Source organism: Mobula hypostoma, chromosome 21 (genome assembly GCF_963921235.1).
Source record: "Mobula hypostoma chromosome 21, sMobHyp1.1, whole genome shotgun sequence".
Classification (NCBI taxonomy): domain Eukaryota; kingdom Metazoa; phylum Chordata; class Chondrichthyes; order Myliobatiformes; family Myliobatidae; genus Mobula; species Mobula hypostoma.
The window spans coordinates 2249279-2267740 of NC_086117.1; the positions used below are offsets into that span (position 1 = coordinate 2249279).

General features: G+C 42.4%; 1 protein-coding gene across 7 annotated transcripts in view; it reads left to right on the forward strand.

Annotated features, from left to right (window-relative positions):
* Positions 1-18462, forward strand: part of rgs3a (regulator of G protein signaling 3a) — a 283964-nt gene that overhangs the window by 52372 nt on the left and 213130 nt on the right. For 5 of the 7 annotated variants that reach the window (XM_063073265.1, XM_063073271.1, XM_063073270.1 and 2 more), the window contains 2 exons: positions 10020-10110; positions 14595-14662. In XM_063073265.1, the coding sequence (XP_062929335.1) occupies positions 10020-10110; positions 14595-14662 (159 nt within the window). Of the gene's footprint in view, positions 1-1919; positions 2429-10019; positions 10111-14594; positions 14663-17389; positions 17554-18462 lie in introns of those variants that run through there. The other 2 variants (XM_063073268.1, XM_063073272.1) reach the window with 2 other exon arrangements.

Below are 18462 nucleotides of genomic sequence, written 5' to 3' on the forward strand. Positions count from 1 at the left end.
ACTGAGTCCCTGTAACAGGCACTAGATGGAGTGACAGGCTTGTTCTCACCATCGCTCGCTGCTGCGATGTACAGTGGTGCAGTCAATAACCTTCGCAACCAGTGTGGCTGGAACACAGCTCATTACTGCTTCCACTTTACTTTATACTTTATTGTCGTCGAACAATTGATACTAGGATGTACAATCATCACAGCGATATTTGATTCTGCGCTTCCCGCTCCCTGGATTACAAATCGATAGTACATATTAAAAATTTAAATTATAAATCATAAATAGAAAATAGAAAAATGGGAAGTAAGGTAGTGCAAAAAAACTGAGAGGCAGGTCCGGATATTTGGAGGGTACGGCCCAGATCCGGGTCAGGATCCGTTCAGCAGCCTTATCACAGTTGGAAAGAAGCTGTTCCCAAATCTGGCCGTACGAGTCTTCAAGCTCCTGAACCTTCTCCCGGAGGGAAAAGGGATGAAAAGTGTGTTGGCTGGGTGGGTCGTGTCCTTGATTATCTTGGCAGCACTGCTCCGACAGTGTGTGGTGTAAAGTGAATCCACAGATGGAAGATTGGTTTGTGTGATATGCTGTGCTGTGTTCACGATCTTCTGCAGCTTCTTCCGGTCTTGGACAGGACAACTTCCATACCAGGTTGTGATGCACCCTAGAAGAATGCTTTCTACAGTGCATCTATAAAAATTAGTGAGTGTTTTAGGGGACAGGCCAAATTTCTTTAGTTTTCTCAGGAAGTAAAGGCGCTGGTCGGCCTTCTTGGCAGTGAACTCTGCTTGGTTGGACCAAGTCAGGTCATTTGTGATATTGACCCTGAGGAACTTAAAGCTTTTGACCTGTTCCACTTGCGCACCACCGATGTAAATGGGGTCGTGCGGTCCGCTACTCCTTCTGAAGTCAACAACCAATTCCTTCATCTTGCTGACGTTGAGGGATAGGTTATTGTCTTCGCACCATGCCACCAGGTTCTTAATTTCCTCTCTGTACTCAAACTCATCATTACCCGAGATACGGCCTGTCTTCTTCAGCTGCCGATGCTGTCAACACTGTATGGATACCAGCAGGGACTGTTAGCAAATGTCAGTAGGGCGAGACCCAACAATTATTGGGGTGATATTAGACTGCTAATAGAGAAAATGCAACTTGTCTTGTTACCTTCTTCAGATCTTTACCTCTTACACCTCTCACTTCCAACTTGTCACTTCATCCCCCCTCCCTCACCTGGTCTCACCTATCACCTGCCAGCTTCTCCTCCTTCCCTTCCAGCCCTGAAGAAGAATCTCGGCCTGAAACATCAATTGTTTATTCATTTCCATAGGTGCTGCCTGACCTGGTGCATTCCCGAAGCATTTTGTGTGTGTTTCTCTTTGAATTCCTCTTTCTTCCTCAGTACCCGTGGAAACCATAGAAAAGCTTTGGGCTGATGTGAGGGAATGTCAATTCGAAAGGAAAACCTAGACCAGATTGTTCAGGTTGTAACTGTACAGCTAAAAGGAACTTTATGCTGACCAGGAGTTGTTTAGCCCCAACAACAAGCAAGCAGTTAGAACACGGAACACAGAACATGACAGCACATATAGGCCCTTCATCCCACAATATTGTACTCACCCTTTACCTACTCTAAGATCAATCTAACCCTTCCCTTATATAGATCTTCGTGTTTCTACCCTCCATCTAACAATCTCTGGAATGCCTCTAACAGTTCAAAGTTCAGAGTAAATTTATTATCAAAGTACACATACGACACCATATGCAACCCCGAGATTCATTTTCTTGTGGGCATTCACAGTACATTCCAGAGCCATAATAGAATCAATGAAAGACCACACCCAACAGGGTGGACAAACAACCAACATACAAAAGACAACAGACTGTGCAAATATGAAAAATATAATCATAATAACAATTAATAAATAGGCAATAAATATCAAGAACGTGAGGTGAAGAGTCCTTGAAAGTTAGTCCATACGTTGTGAGAACAGTTCAGTGATGGGGCAAGTGAAGTTGAGGGAAGTTATCCCCTTTGGTTCCCTGCACCCACCACTGTCTGTGTAAAGAAACTTACCTCTGATGTCCTCTATACTTCCCTCCATTCTCCTTAAAATTATCACACCTTGTATCAGCCATTTCTGCCCTGGGAAAAATCTCTGGCTGGCCACTCGGTCTATGCCTCTCACATCACCTCTCATCTTCCTTTGCTCCAAAGAGAAAAGCCCAACTCGTTCATCCGATCCTCATAAGTTGATGTTGTTGAGGGCTGTCGAGTCGTCGACTCATGGAGACCCCGTGGATAGCGTTGTTGCCCACTGGGGTTTTGTGGCAAGATACGGAAGTAGATTGCCTGGCATATTTTCCTTCACAGATATGGCTGCTGTCCAGGTTGGGAGCATCTGCCTCGAAGTCCCGTGCTGATGCCACTACACCACAGGTCGGTCCATCCTCTTAAGACATGCTCTATAATCCAGGTAGCATTCTGGTAAACCTCCTCTGCTCCATGTAAACCTCCTCTGCGCTTAGTCACCAGGCTAGACGTTTGTGGTTGATTCTGCTGGACTGAATGTTTTGTAATGGGACCCTGTGATATGGAAGAATATAAACTTTATTATGCACTTACAAAGGCAACCATTTAACAGAATGTTTTGTGTAATCATGTGCCTTGTTTGCCATTTAGACAATCAGATCATGAGCCCATAAGACATAGAAGCAGAAAAAGGATATTCAGCCCATTGAATCTGCTCTGCAATTCCATCATGGCTGATCCTGGATCCCACTCAAACTCATCTTGTTAAGCAGCCTCATGTGAGGCACCTTATCCAATGCCTTCTGGATATCCAAGTAAATGACATCCACTGCCTCTCCTTTGTCCACCCTGCTTGTTACTTCCTCAAAGAACTCTAATAGATTTGTCAGGCAAGATTTCCCTTCACAGAAACCATGCTGACTTTGATTTATTTTATCATTAGTCTCCAAGAACCCTGAAACTTCATCCTTAATGATAGACTCCAACACTTTGTTATGGCCTATTATTTCTTTTATTTTGCCTTCCTTCTTTCTTAAAGAGTGGAGTGACATTTGCAATCTTCCAATCCTCTGGGACCATGCCAGAATCAAGTGATTCTTGAAAGATCATGACCAATGTGTTCGTTATCTCTTCAGCAACCTCTCTCAGGACTCTGGGATGTAGTCCATCTGGTCCAGTGACTTATCCACTTTAAGACCTTTGAGTTTTCCCAGCACTTTTTCCTTTGTAATAGCAATGGCACTCACTTCCACTCCCTGACACTCACGGACCTCTGACATATTGCTAGTATCTTCCACAGTGAAGACTGATGCAAAGTACACATTAAGTTTATCTGTCATTTCTTAGTCCCCCATTACTACTTCACCAGCATGATTTTCCAGTGGTCCAACATCAACTCTCACTTACTTTTTACTCTTTATATAACTGAAAAACTTTGAGTATCCTGCTTTATATTATTGGCTAGTTTGTCCTCATATTTCATCTTTACACTTCTAGCTTTTTTAGTTGCCTTTTGTTGGATTTTTAAAAACTTCCCTGTCATCCAACCTCCCACTCACTTTAGTTACCTTGTATGCCCTTTCCTTGGCTTTTATGCAGTTCTTAACTTCCCTTGTCAGCCACGGTTGCCTACCCCTACCATTTGAGAATTTCTTCTATGGGACATATCTATCCTGCGCCTTGTGAACTATTCCCAGAAACTTCAACCATCATCCTCACCAGTATCCTCGTCCAATCCACCTGGGCAAGCTCCTCTCTTATGCCTCTGTAATTCCCTTTATTCCATTGTAATAGTGATACGTGTGACTTATGCTTCTCCCTCTCAAACTACAGTATGAATTCAATCATATTATGATCACTACCTCTTAAGTGTTCCTTTACATTAAGCACCCTAATAAGATCTGGGTTATTACTGAACACTCAATCTAAAATAGCCTTTCTCTGAGTAGGCTCAAGCACAAGCTGCTCTAAAAAGCCATCTCGTCAGCATTCAGCAAAATTCCCTCTCTTGTGATCTGACACCAACCTGATTTTTCCAATCCCCTGCATATTGAAGTCCCCCATTACAATTATGTCATTAACCTTATTACATGCCTTTTCCAGCTCCCTTTGCAATCTCAACCCCATGTCTTGGTTAATATTTGGAGGCCTATATATGATTCCCATCATGTTGTGTTTTTACTTTTGCAGTTTCTTAACTCCACTCCCAAAAATTTACCATTCTCTGACCCTATGTCACCTCTTTCTAAAGATGTAATTCCATCTCTTACCAACAGAGCCACACACTGAAGGCCTGTGCCTTCCTGCCTGTCCTTTTGATACAAAGTATATCCTTTAATGTTAAACTTCCAACTATGGTCTTCTTTCAGCCACGACTCAGTGATGCCCACAATGTCATACCGACCGATCTCTAATGTCTCCGCAAGTTCGTCTACCTTATACTGAATGCCACACACATTTAAATACAGAACCTTCAGTCCTGCATTTCTTATCCTTTTGAATTTTACCTCTGTGGTATAATTTAACTGTTTGCTCTGTCTGCATTTGTACCCAGTCATTGGCTTATCCTTCCTCACATTCATGTTACCTGCTGGCTCCTCCTCGGCTCTATCATACTGGTTCCCATCGCCCTGCCATATTAGTTTAAACCATTCCCTACAGTTGTAGTAAATCTGCCTGCAAGTATATTGGTCCTCCTCGGATTCAAGTGCAACCAGTCCCTTTTGTACAGGTCTCACCTACCCCAGAAGAGGCCCCAATGACCCAGAAATCTGAATCCCTGTCCCCTGCCCCAATTCTTCAGCCACGCCTTTATCTGCCACCTCATTCTATTCCGATACTCACTGTCGCGTGGCACAGGCAGCAATCCCAAGATTACTACCCTTGTGGTCCTGCTTCTCAGCTTCCTTCCTAACTCCCTGCATTCTTTTCACAGGACCTCCTCCGTTTTTCTACCTATGTCGTTGGTGCCAGTATGTACCACGACCTCTGGCTGCTCACCCTCCCTTTTCAGGATATTGTGGACACATTCACAAATATCACCGATTTTGGCACATGGGAAGCAAACTACCATCTGTGTTTCCTTTTCATGTCCGCAGTATCATCTATCTGTCCGCATAACTATAGAGTCCCCTATTACTGCTGCCATCCTCTTCCGTTCCCTACCCTTCAGAGCCTCAGGGCCAGACTCAGTGCCAGAGGCACGGCCCCACTGTTGCTTCCCCCAGGTAGGTGCCCCTCACCCCCCCAAAAGTACTCGAATTGTACTGGGCAGACCCATCGAGTCTGCTTCACTATTCCATCACGGCTGATTAATTATCCCTCTCAATCCCATTCTCTTGCCTTCTCCCCATGACTTTTGATGTCCCGACTAATCAAGAACCTATCAACCTCCGCTTTAAATATGCTCAATGACTTGACCTCCACAGCCGTGTGTGACATTGATTTCCACAGGGTCACCACCCTCTAGCTAAAGAAATTCTTCCTTATGTTGTTCTAAATAGATGTCCCTCTATTCTGAAACTGTGCCCACTGGTCTAGACTCCCCCACTAATGGAAACATCCTCTGCACATCCACTCTGTCGAGACCTTTCAATATTCGATAGGTTTCAAAGAGATCCCTCTCATTCTTCTGAACTCCAGTGAGTACAGGCCCAGAGCCATCAAACACCAAACACTCCTCATATGTTAACCCTTTTATTCCCAATAAAGAGACCTGACCAAAGAAAGTGATGTTAATGTCTTTCATGAGTGCTCTGTTCTGAGCTGCAGCTCTCTCTGCATGGTGCCTTATGCTCCCCCCGTGACTGTAAATGTTTTTTGGCGAGCAGTCTGGTTTCCTTGCATGGCCTAGCAGCGCGTGGGTTGGTTGATGAATTGACCACTGTAATCTGGTTTGAGTGCGTAGGTGTGAGATAGAATCTGGGGAGGAATCGATGAGAATGTGGAGGGAATAAAACGGCTTTGTGTAGGAGTAGTGTGGTTGACGCTGGGCAGAGGAAGTGTGGGCTAGAAGGCCTCTGTCATGCCCTATTGCTTGATGAAGCTTTGACTCCAACACTTGCCTGAAGGACAAGGTGAAAAACTATTTCCCGTGTGAGCTTGATCTTTGCCTACTGCTTTTTGCTTCTTAGGGTTCAGATGGGCCTCTAACAACTAACTTATATTTCCTCTTCTGAAGGTTATCAAGTTTAATTGTCGTTCAATCACAAGCAAATACAAAACAGTCTTCCTCTGGAACCAAGAACCAACAATCACACAACACACAGCACAGATAATTATGAAAGCACGAAAACATACAGTCACAAAAAAATACGAATCATATAGCCCAAGTCCCTGAGTGTCATGGCCTGTAGTTTGTGCTTAGAATGCTGTCCTGGAGCCACGTTTCTGCAAGAACAAGTGCACAACAGTTCCATAGTGGGTCAGCCACAGATGAACGAAATCCAACTTGGCTTCCACTGAGTGAACAGAGCAGGGAAGCGCCAACAGGAGGGGCCAGCTCCCCACCCAACGCGGACATCAGTTCTGGCATCTCCCTCTCCGGGCGGCTGCAACAGGCAATCCCAGGGCACAAGGGCCTGGTCCACACAACAACTGAGCTTCCCCACCCTCAGTCTCACCAATCAACCAGTGAACCAGCCTTGCAGAATCAGAAATGGGTTTAATATCACCAACGTATGTTGTGAAATTTGCTAACTTTACGGCAGCAGTGAAACACATAATAAGTATAGAAAACAGCTGAGTTACGTTAAGTTTATATATGTCTATTAAGCAGTTTAGTTAAAATAAGCAGTGCAAACAAAACAGAAATAAAAACGTAGTGAGGTAGTGTTCATGGGTTCAATGTCCATTCAGAAATCGGATGGCAGAGGGGAAGAAGCTGTTCCTGAATCGCCGAGTGTGTGCCTTCAGGCTCCTGTACCTCCTTCCTGATGGTAACAGTGAGAAGAGGGCATGCCCTGGGTGGGGGTTTGGGTCCTGAACGATGGACGCTGCCTTCCTAAGCCACCGCTCCTTGAAGATGTCCTGGATACTACGGAGGCTAGTACCCATGGTGGATGTGACTGGTTTTACAAGTTCCTGCAAATTACTTCGATCCTGTGCGGTAGTCACCCCCCCCACCCCTCCCCACCCCCACATCAGACAGTGGTGCAGCCAATTATAATGCTCTCCATGGTACATTTGTAGAAGTTTTTGAGTGTTTTAGTTGACAAGCAAACCTCCAAAAACCTACGAATGAAATATAGCTGCAGTCTGGCCTTCTTTACAGCTGCATCAACATGTTGTGTCCAGGTTATGTCCTCAGAGCTGTTGACATACAGGAACTTGAAATTGGTCATTCTCTCCACTTCTGATCCCTCTATAAGGATTGGTTTGAGTTCCGTTGACTTACACTTTCTGAATATTCTACATTACCAACATCCAACACTGTCTTGGGAACACAAGAAAAATGTCTAAGGCAATTATTTGCACTGTGCATCGTCTCCAATGAATTCCTCTTTGGGTGGCCATAGCAGACGGCAACAAGGCATGTCACAAGTAACTCACTGATGAGGTAGGCCTGCAGTACTTGATGTTAACATCCAGCAGTGGCTTGTGATCATGAAAGACATAAGGGATGAATAATTACACCTTTGCTTGGACCCAGAGAGGCCATTGCAACTGAATGTACTACTATCTTACAAAGCCATTTTACATAGGCTCCTGGGTCCAATATAAACTATTCAATTGAAACAATTCACCCACACAAATGCATCTAATTCCTCTAACTTCCAGTAATTTCTCCCTTCTCTTTCCTCATTCTCTCTTTTTCCATTCCCCATTCTGGCACCCATAAGACCATAAGACCATAAGACAAAGGAGCAGAAGTAGGCCATTCGGCCCATCGAGTCTGTTCCGCCATTTTATCATGAGCTGATCCATTCTCCCATTTAGTCCCACTCCCCCGCCTTCTCACCATAACCTTTGATGCCCTGGCTACTCAGATACCTATCAATCTCTGCCTTAAATACACCCAATGACTTGACCTCCACTGCCGCCCATGGCAACAAATTCCATAGATTCACCACCCTCTGACTAAAAAAATTTCTTCGCATTTCTGTTCTGAATGGGCGCCCCTCAATCCTTAAGTCATGCCCTCTCATACTAGACTCCCCCATCATGGGAAACAACTTTGCCACATCCACTCTGTCCATGCCTTTCAACATTCGAACTGTTTCTATGAGGTCCCCCCTCATTCTTCTAAACTCCAAGGAATACAGTCCAAGAGCGGACAAACATTCCTCATATGTTAGCCCTCTCATTCCTGGAATCATTCTAGTGAATCTTCTCTGTACCCTCTCCAACGTCAGCACATCCTTTCTTAAATAAGGAGACCAAAACTGCCCACAGTACTCCAAGTGAGGTCTCACCAACGCCTTATAGAGCCTCAACATCACATCCCTGCTCCTATACTCTATTCCTCTAGAAATGAATGCCAACATTGCATTCGCCTTCTTCACTACTGACTCAACCTGGAGGTTAAAGTCTCTCACCCTTTGTCTTCTCACCTACCCATCACCTCCTTCTGGTTCCCTTCCTCATTCCCTTTCTCCCATGGTCACACTCCTCTCCTATCAGATTCCTTGTTTTTCAGCCCTTCATCTTTTCCACCTATCATCTCCCAGCTTCTTCCTTCATCAGCCCTGCCACAGCCACTCACCTTCCCCCTCACCTATTACCTGACAGCTCGTAAGTACTCTTTCTCCTCTCCCCACCTGCCTCTTCAGTCTTGACACAGTGTCTCGGCCCGAAACATCGACTGTGTATTCTCCTTTGTAGATGCTGCCTGACCTGCTGAGTTCCTCCAGAACTTTGCTCTTTCACTGTCCACACTAGCTGTGTCAGGTAAAAAAACACTTCAGATGAGGAATTAATTTTGAAGAACTCCTTACCAAACACGAACAAAAAAGTCTCTGTGACTGTTCTGAGAAATTGCCTCCTTCAGGGAAATTCCCATTTCTTTGCAGTTATCCAAAACAAAACTGGCACATTGAGTGTGGTGTTGGAGAGCAAAGCATGGGAGTCTGAGAGGGAATACAAGTTTCAGGATAACGTTGATAGTTATCAGTGAATGTAAATAATGAAACAATTACAGAGCTCTGATCAAACAAACAAAGTAAACCATCATCTCAAGTCAATGACAACATGCAGTGCCAGTGCTGAGAGTAATTGATCTGTATAATTAAATTTAATTTCTCAGTGACTGGCATGGGCCACTGGGCATCCTATGGTATGCCACCTTGTAGAATTTATCACATTTGGAAATGCATGGTTTCCCTTTACTGACTGTCACACTATAGTCAGGAAGTATGGGCATTATTCACAGAGATTCTGCAGACGCTGCGAATCCAGAGCCATATCACAAAATGCTGGAAGGTCTCAGTAGCTCAGACAGCATCTATGGAAATGTATAAGCAGTCGATGTTTTGGGCTGAGACCTTTCTTCAGGACTGAGGAATTATCCATTTCCCTAATGCGTAAAAATTAATATTCTATTATGATATAATCTGTCCTGATGAAGGGTCTCGTCCCAAAAACTTTGACTGTTTATTTCCCTCAATAGATGCTGCCTGACCTGCTGAGTTCTTCCAGCATTTTGTGTGATTTACTCTGGGTTTCCAGCAAATGCAGAATGTTTTGTGATTATCATTCAATTAACCCCCTACAGCTAATGTTGCCAGACAAGCGGTGGCAGTTCATAAAGAAATTGGCAAGGATAGACCTCAGTTTTAACTGTTGTCACTTTGACCGTACACCTCTTCTAGAATAAGATCTGAATTTTTCACTCATGTATGCCAATCAATCAATTAATTAATTAATGCCACAGCTATCGAAAGAGTGAAATAGTTTTGCTGCCATCCATATAGATCACTTCATGTCACAGTGCATTGAGGTAGAACAAGGAAAAGCAAGTACAGAATGTAGAATAAAGTGTTACACTTTGGGCTTGTTTCAGGAGATCAATGGTTGGTACTATCTGCTTGGAGAAGACCTAGGAAGGACAAAGCACTTGAAAGTAGCTGCACGTCGTCTTAAACACATCCAAGGTATGGATACTGGTTCACGCTGACTCTGATGTCTTTTCTGTTGACTCAACCTGCAAGTTAATCTTGAGGGGATCCCGCATTGTGACTCCCAAGCCCGTTTACACCTCCAACTTCTGAATTCTCCCCCATTTAGAAATGAGTCAACATCCCAATTGCCTTTCCTTTTCTGAGGAGGCTGAAGAGGGCCGGACTTTGCACATCCATACTCACGTCATTCTACGGGTGTAGAGTAGAGAGCACGCTGACAAGCTGCATCACTGTCTGGTAGGAAAACTGAACCGCTGTAGACAGGAAGGTCAAAACTGCACAACGCATCACTGGCAGCAGCCTACACACTATCAAGAATATATAAACCAAAAGGTGCAAGAAACGAGCCAGTACCATCGTGAAGGATCCCACCCACCCTGCTCATGGACTGTTTGTCCCACTCCCATCAGGGAGGAGGCTACGTAGCATCCACACCAGGACCACCAGACTCAAAAACAGTTACTTTCCCCAAGCAGTAAGGCTGATCAACACCTCCGCCCACCAACCCACCCTTCCACACCCCCAATCACCACTAACTTATCATTTCCTATCAGTCACCTTATGTACAGACACTCCTGTACCTAGTATCACTTTACGGACATACAGTCAATCTATGCACATGAGCTATCTTATGTATTTATATTTATTATGTTTTTTATTATTATTAGAAACATAGAAACATAGGAAACCTACAGCACAATACAGGCCCTTCGGCCCACAAAGCTGTGCCGAACATGTCCCTACCTTAGAATTACCTAGGCTTACCCATAGCCCTCTATTTTTCTAAGCTCCATGTACCTATCCAGGAGTCTCTTAAAAGACCCTATCATATCCACCTCCACCACCATCGCTGGCAGCCCATTCCACGCACTCACCACCCTCTGCATAAAAAATTTACCCTGACATCTCCTCTGTAGCTACTTCCAAGCACCTTAAAACTATGCCCTATCGTGCCAGCCATTTCAGCCCTGGGGGAAAGCCTCTGACTAGCCACACGATCAATGCCTCTCATTATCTTGTACACCTCTATCAGGTCACCTGTCATCCTCTGTCGCTCCAAGGAGAAAAGGCCGAGTTTACTCAACCTATTCTCATAAGGCATGCTCCCCAATCCAGGCAACATCCTTGTAAATCTCCTCTGCACCCTTTCTATGGTTTCCACGTCCTTCCTGCAGTGAGGCAACCAGAATTGAGCACGGTACTCTAAGTGGGGTCTGACCAGGGTCCTATATAGCCGCAACATTACCTCTTGGCTCTTAAACTTAATCTGACGATTGATGAAGGCCAATGCACAGAGTCATCCTGTGCAGCAGCTTGGACTCGGACCCCAAGATCCCTCTGATCCTCTAAACTGCCAAGAATCTTGTCATAAATACTATATTCTGCCATATTTGACCTACCAAAATGAATCACTTCACACTTATCTGGGTTGAACTCCATCTGCCACTTCTCAGCCCAGTTTTACATCCTATCAATTTCCTGTTGTAACCTCTGACAGCCCTCCACACTATCCACAACACCTCCAACCTTTGTGTCATCAGCAAAGTTACTAACCCATCCTTATCTCATTCTGCGTTTTTTTTGTGCTGCATCAGATCACAAGTAACAATTATTTTGCTCTCTGTAACTCTTGTGTACAAGAAATGATATTAAACAATCTTGAATTGGAATATTGAGTTGAATTATTCCTACTGCCAAAGTGAATAATTCCACAGTTCCTACCCTGCATTCCATCTGTTTTTTTGTTTGTACACCGTCTCAACCTCACAACCTAGGTCAGTTAACTCTTTGTTAACTCTATATATCTGTCAGTAAATTAACTCTTCGTTAACTATGTGTCTATATCAGAACATTAACTCTTCATTAACTTTGTATCTGTCAGTACCTCAGCTCTTCGTTAACTCTATGTACTTGTGCCAGTACATTAACTCTAGTTCCATGTTCCACATTCTTAGTGTATATCTTCAGAATCCCTTTGCATTGGTATTAAGTAGTTAGCATTCTGCTTTAATTATTTCAATTTACTACTTTGGAGGAGCCATGGACAATCAATGGCCACTTTATTATGTACATCCTGTAGCTAATGAAATGGCCACTGAGTGTACAATTGCAAGAAAAAGACTGTGAACCCTTCGTATTTACCTGGTTTTCTGCATTAATTACTCATAAAATGTGGTCTGATCTTCATGTGAGATGAATAATAGACAATAATAGACAAAAACAACCTGCCTAAACTAATAACACAAAATTGTACTTCTTCTCGTCAATACTGAGCACACCATTTAAACAATCAGTGTCTAGGTTCAAAAAAGTATATGAACCTTTGGGGTAATGCCTTTGACAAAAGCTATTTGGAGTCAGGTGTTCTGATCGTTGAGTTGAATTGAGGGGGTGGGTCGTAGAGGTGGCCTGCCCTATTGAAAAGACACACAAAGTCAGGTTGCTGACAGAGTTTGCTTTTCTCAAGAATAATCTGTTTATGTGTACCACGCCTTGATCAAAACAACTTTCAAAGAACCTTAGAAGAATTGTAGAGATGCATGAAGCTGGAAAAGGCTACAGAAGCATTTCTAAAGACCTGAATGTTCATCAGTCCACAGAAGAGAAATTGTCTACAAATGGAGGAAATTCAGAACTGTGCTACTCTCCCTAGTAGTGGGTACCTTGCAATGAACCCAAGTGTAACAGCAAAGGACTGCAGAGAGATCTCTACACCTTGCTAAAGTGCCTGTTCATGTGTCCACTGTAAGAAAAACAGTAACGAGAATAGTGTTCATGGAAGGACACCACGGAGGAAACCACTGCTCTCAAAAAAAAACATTGCTGCATGTCTCGAGTTTGCAAAAGACCACATGGATGTTTCACAATGCTTTTGGGACAATGTTCTGTGGACAGATGAGACACAAGTTGAACTTTTTGGCAGAATTGCACACCACAATGTTTGGAGGAAAAAGGGCACTGCACACCTACAACAAAACCTCGTCCCAACCGTGAAGCACGGTGGAAGGAGCATCATGGTTTGGGGCTGCTTTGCTGCCTCAGGGCTTAGAAAACTTGCAGTTGAAGAGGGAACAATGAATTCAAAATTGTATCAAGATATTTTACGGGAGATTCTCACAGTAGCAGTCGATCACCTGAAGCTTAATAGAAGTTGGATGATGCAACAAGATAATGATCCAAAGCACGAGAGTAAACCAATAACAGAATGGTTTAAAAAGAAGAAAAATTGTGTTTTGGAATGGCCAAGTCAGAGTCCAGAACTTAACCCAATTGAGATGATGTAGCATGACCTGAAGAAGGCTGTTCATGCAAGGTATCCCAGAAATATTGATGAAGTAAAACAGTTTTGTTTGGAAGAATGGTCTAAAATTCCTCCTTACTGTTGTACAGGTCTGATCAGAAGCTACAGGAAACATTTGGTTAATGTTATTGCTGCTAAAGGAGGTTCTATCAGTTATTAAACACAAGTGTTCACGTACTTTTTCCAACCAGGACTGTGAATGATTAAACAATGTGTTTAATAAAGACATGAAAAATACAATTGTTTGTGTGTTGTTAGCTTAGGCAGATTGTGTTAGTCTATTATTGTGACTTAGATGAAGATCAGTCCACATTTTATGAGTAATTAATGCAGAAAACCAGATAACTGCAAAGGGTTCACAAACTTTTTCTTCCAACTGTACATTCATGACCCTCTGCTGCTATAGACTATCCACTTCAAGGTTCAACATGTTGTGCATTCAGAGATGCTGTTCTGCACACCACGTTCTGTCGTCTTCTTGTTGGCTTGAACCAGTCTGTCCATTCCCCTCTGACCTCTCTCATTAACACAAAGTGTTTTGCTTACAAAAGTGTTGCTCACTAGATGATGTTTGCTTTTCATACCATTCTCAGTAAGCTCTAGAATTGTTGTGCATGAAAACCCCAGGAGATCTGCAGTTTATGAGATACTCAAACCATTCCATCTGGCACTAAAAGTCATTCCACAGTCAAAGTCACTTAGATCACATTTCTTCCCCATCCTGATGTTTGGTCTGAACAACAACTGAACCCTTTGACCATGTCTGTATGCTTTAATGCATTGAGTTGCTGCCCCATGATTAGCTGACTATATATTTGCGTTAATGAGCAGGTGTGCAGGTGTACCTAATTAAGTGGCCACTGGGTGTACTTGTGTATTCTATTCCATTCAAATAACTCCTCCATACTTTACAATTGGATATTTCTGAGATAAGTATACTTTCAATGGAAATAATTGTTTTTGTTTTGATCCTGGACTTAATGTTCAATATAATGACTGTTTGTAAGTTATGACAGATTTGAATGCTGATGATTAAAACATAATGTCACTGGGACGATATTCACATAGATATGTGAACAAAATGAAGCTGAGAAGATTTATTTTGGAACTATAGGACAATCATTTAAGAATGACAAGGGTTATTTGTCTGTTTCAGGTCCTGCTTTGAAAAATTACATTGGAGAAAATGAGAATAGAGGCATTGAAGATATGCTCCAATTGAAGGTATGCTTGTATCTCTGCCTGAGGTGTTGGTGAAAGTTATGTCACTTGTGGTTTGGCATTTATTAAACAAATCAGTACTTCTTACAATTTTGAAGGTTTTTGTGCAGATTTATATTCTTATTTTGATTAAATGCCTTGGTAAATATTTCATGGATTAGAAATGTTGACATATAAATCCATGGCGGTTAATATTTGTCCAGTAAGTTTTTAACTTTGAGTTAAGTCAGGAGCAACATTTTTTCACAGTGGGTGGCGGACATTTGGACCTAGCTGAAAGAGGAAGTAGTTGAGGCAGGTACATTAGATACCTTACATGGATTACAAGTGGATATGGGTAAGTGTCATAGAGATCTACAGTACTGCAACAAGCCTTTTGGCCCATCTAGTCCATAGTCCCATTGACCTACACCTGGACCATCACCCTTAATACCCTCCCATCCATGTACCTATCCAAAATTTCTCTTAAATATTGAAATTGAACCTGCTTCCTCTAGCAGCTCATTCCACACTCTCACTATCCTCTGAGTGAAGAAGTTTCCCTGCTGGAAAATACGATTTTAGCTTGAATGTAGATGGTGGTCATCATGGACTTGTAGAATCAGACTCTGAATCAGAATCAGGTTTACTATCACCGACATATGCCATGACAGGTGTTGTTTTGTAGCAACAGTGCAGTGCAATACATAAATATACTATCAATTATAATACTAATTAGGTCATCATCATTATTATCGGGTGGCAGGTGGAGATGCATCACTGCTAAAGGAGGTGTAAGGTGCTCTTTTGCTCTGCTAGCCCACAGATCACCCTTACTTAGCTCCCCAAACAAGGTCACGTGAAGCCATGGGAGGAGGTGGTGGATGGTTGTATGAGCAGCTGGTGCCTACCAAAAGTCGTAGTTTTGCGACCACTGACTCCAGGCAGACAATCTCTGAGGAGTACTGATAATGGCTGGGTCACCCATCTTGTAAAGACACCGCCCAGAAGAAGGCAGAGGGTTCTCTTTCCATTCAGAAATCTGACAATACAGGGGAAGAAGTTGTTCCTGAAACATTGAGTGAAGTTATCCACTCTGGTTCAGGAGCCTGACAACTGTAGGGTATTAAATGTTCCTGAACCTAGTGGTATGAGACCTCCTTCCCGCTGGTAGCAGTGAGAAGTGAGCATGGCCTAGATGATGTGGATGCTGCTTTGTTGTGACAACGCCTCCTTGTAAATGTGCTGAAAGGTGGGTAGGGCCTTGCCTGTGATGGACTAGGCTGTATTCAGCACTTCCTGTACATTTTTCTGTTCTTGGGCATTGGTTTTCCATCCCGGGCCGTAATGCAATCAGTCAGCCATTTTCCAGATTTCTAACCAACCTCACTGCCTGATTCAAGTCTTGTGCTGAGGGAACGGTGGTCGGATGGACCAGTAATGGTGTATTCTGTACTGTCACATCTAATGTTTCTGCAATACTTTTGTAAAGATTTATCTTAAAAGAAGAATTTTTAAATATTTCCCATTTTTAAATTTGAAGTGCTTGTATTCACACTGGAGTTGGGGAAGTGCTGTACCATTCTAATAGAGTATAGTCCATTTTATGAAGGATTCCTTGTGTTTCTTTTTCATTAATGATTGTCATGCAAAAAGAAATGTTTTGCTTATGATTTATGTGTAAGACAAAGATGGGAAATAATAAATTAAACAGTCTAGTTGAAATAGGAAGCTCGATTTAACAGTGTTTACACTGGGCCCTACTTAAAGATCAAATTCTCTTTTGCAACACTCTGTGTTTTGAGATTTTATAATATTCTCAGAGGGAATTTTACGGTATTAATCATTCCAATTATTGTTTCGACTAATATCGTCAGCATCCCTTCCCACCAAGCACTTTGTGCTTTTAGCTTTTCCTTGTCTGAGCCTTAATCGTGTTAATCATTCACAAAACAAGACCGAGCCACGGACAACCAGGAAATGCAACTGAATATCTTTATTTTAGAGTTTGAAATCTTTCAAATGTAAAAGGGGATTCTTCAATTTAGAAACGCTTATGAAATTCTGATGAAGGGTCTCAACTGTTTATTCCTCTCCATAGAAGTTCCCTGACCTGCTGAGTTCCTCCAGAATTTTGTGTCTGTTGCTTTGGATTTCCAGAATCTGTAGAATCTCTTGTGTTTCTTCAACGTAATTGCCCTTTTAATCTACTATTGTGCTAAATCTGATAAATATTAGTGATATTGCTGCCTGAACTGATACTTGTGTAATCCTAGTTACAATGTCACCACTAATCAGGGAATGATTTTGCCCTTGGTTATTAGGAATAATATATTAAACATTTCTGATCAAAGATCAAAGTACATTTATTATCAAAGTATGCATGCAGGATACAACTTCGAGTTTCATCTTCAATATGTAAAGATGCAAGAAGGGACAGAGAGTAGAGATTAGGGGGAACCAAGGGAATTCTGAGCACTTCATAGAACCCAACGTGACATAAATGTTAGTTAGTTGTAGCTAAGTGAAACTGCCAGGAAGCTTTCTGGCTTATCATTCCGAGCCATACGACAGAGCCAGAGGCTTGGGAGGCGAAAGGTTGTTTCCTGCGATTCTTCTAAATCTGGGTTCCCATGGGTGACTTTGCCAAGTAAATCACATTTCTCTCTGCAACTTTTAAACCAGGAGCACATAGCTTTGGGAAATATGCTCGGTGTCCAGTAATTCATTGAACTTGTGCAGCATTTCATACAACATGCTAGGGGTGTTCAGATCTTTGAAAAGAACAGGTCTGTAAACGTGGACCGCTCTGCAGACTGAGGTAGTTGTTGTAGAAAAGCAGCAGCCACAACGTGGAAGACTTCTCTGCCCAGAGAAAGAGGAATTCAGCAATGCTCCAGGCAATTGGGCAACAGGTAGACCATTTATCAACCTTTTATTAAATGCACATTTTCTTAAGAGATGTTAAGAAAGTTTGTCCAGTACTTCAAAACTAAGTGACTGAGTTTGGTATTTTTTGTGGCTCGTTTCACCATTTAGTAAAATACATTGTACAGATGTATAACTGACAACATAGAAATAAATTGGTTTAAGATTCAATATAGTTTAATGCCATTTCCAGTGTACGAGTGTAAAGGAGAACAAAATAATTGTTACTCCAGATCCGATGCACTAAAAAGCCACAATAGGATAAAGAACACACTAATAAAAATGACACAATAAATACATATACAGTAAATACATAAGATAGCTTATATTTTTTGATTGTACATCCATAAACTGATACTGCCTAAATAACACATCTCTTAACGAGTTTAAATCCTGATATTTTTAGGTATGTATGTTAATGTTCTAGCTCAGTATAATTTCTGCTGCAATATTTGAACAAGATGCATTGAAGGTGGTGATATTAAACAACAATGCATAGAACTGTCATAGGTGTAAAATATTTTTCCCTCAGTAATTATAGAAACTAGAAATAGAGTTTATACAATCCCTAGAATTGCAGAATTTCTGCAGAATACATGTAATACTTGAGAGTGTGCTGATTTAGGAACAAGGGTACTAGACCTGGGATGTTGCTAACTGTGGACACTGTCAGTAGCCCCACCAACTCACATTGATGGCAAGAAGCCAGGCTGCCTGTTCTGTGAGGGAGCTGGGGTAATCCGGAGCAGTCCCACTCTGAGGCTCAGCTGATGAGTCCTCAGTCCCAGGAGGTGGCTTTCAACAGTTGCTTCACGTACTTCGCCACAGAGAAAGCATTAGATGAAGCAGGTAACTAGGTTTAGCACAATGGGAATTGCAGATTGATACAGATGACT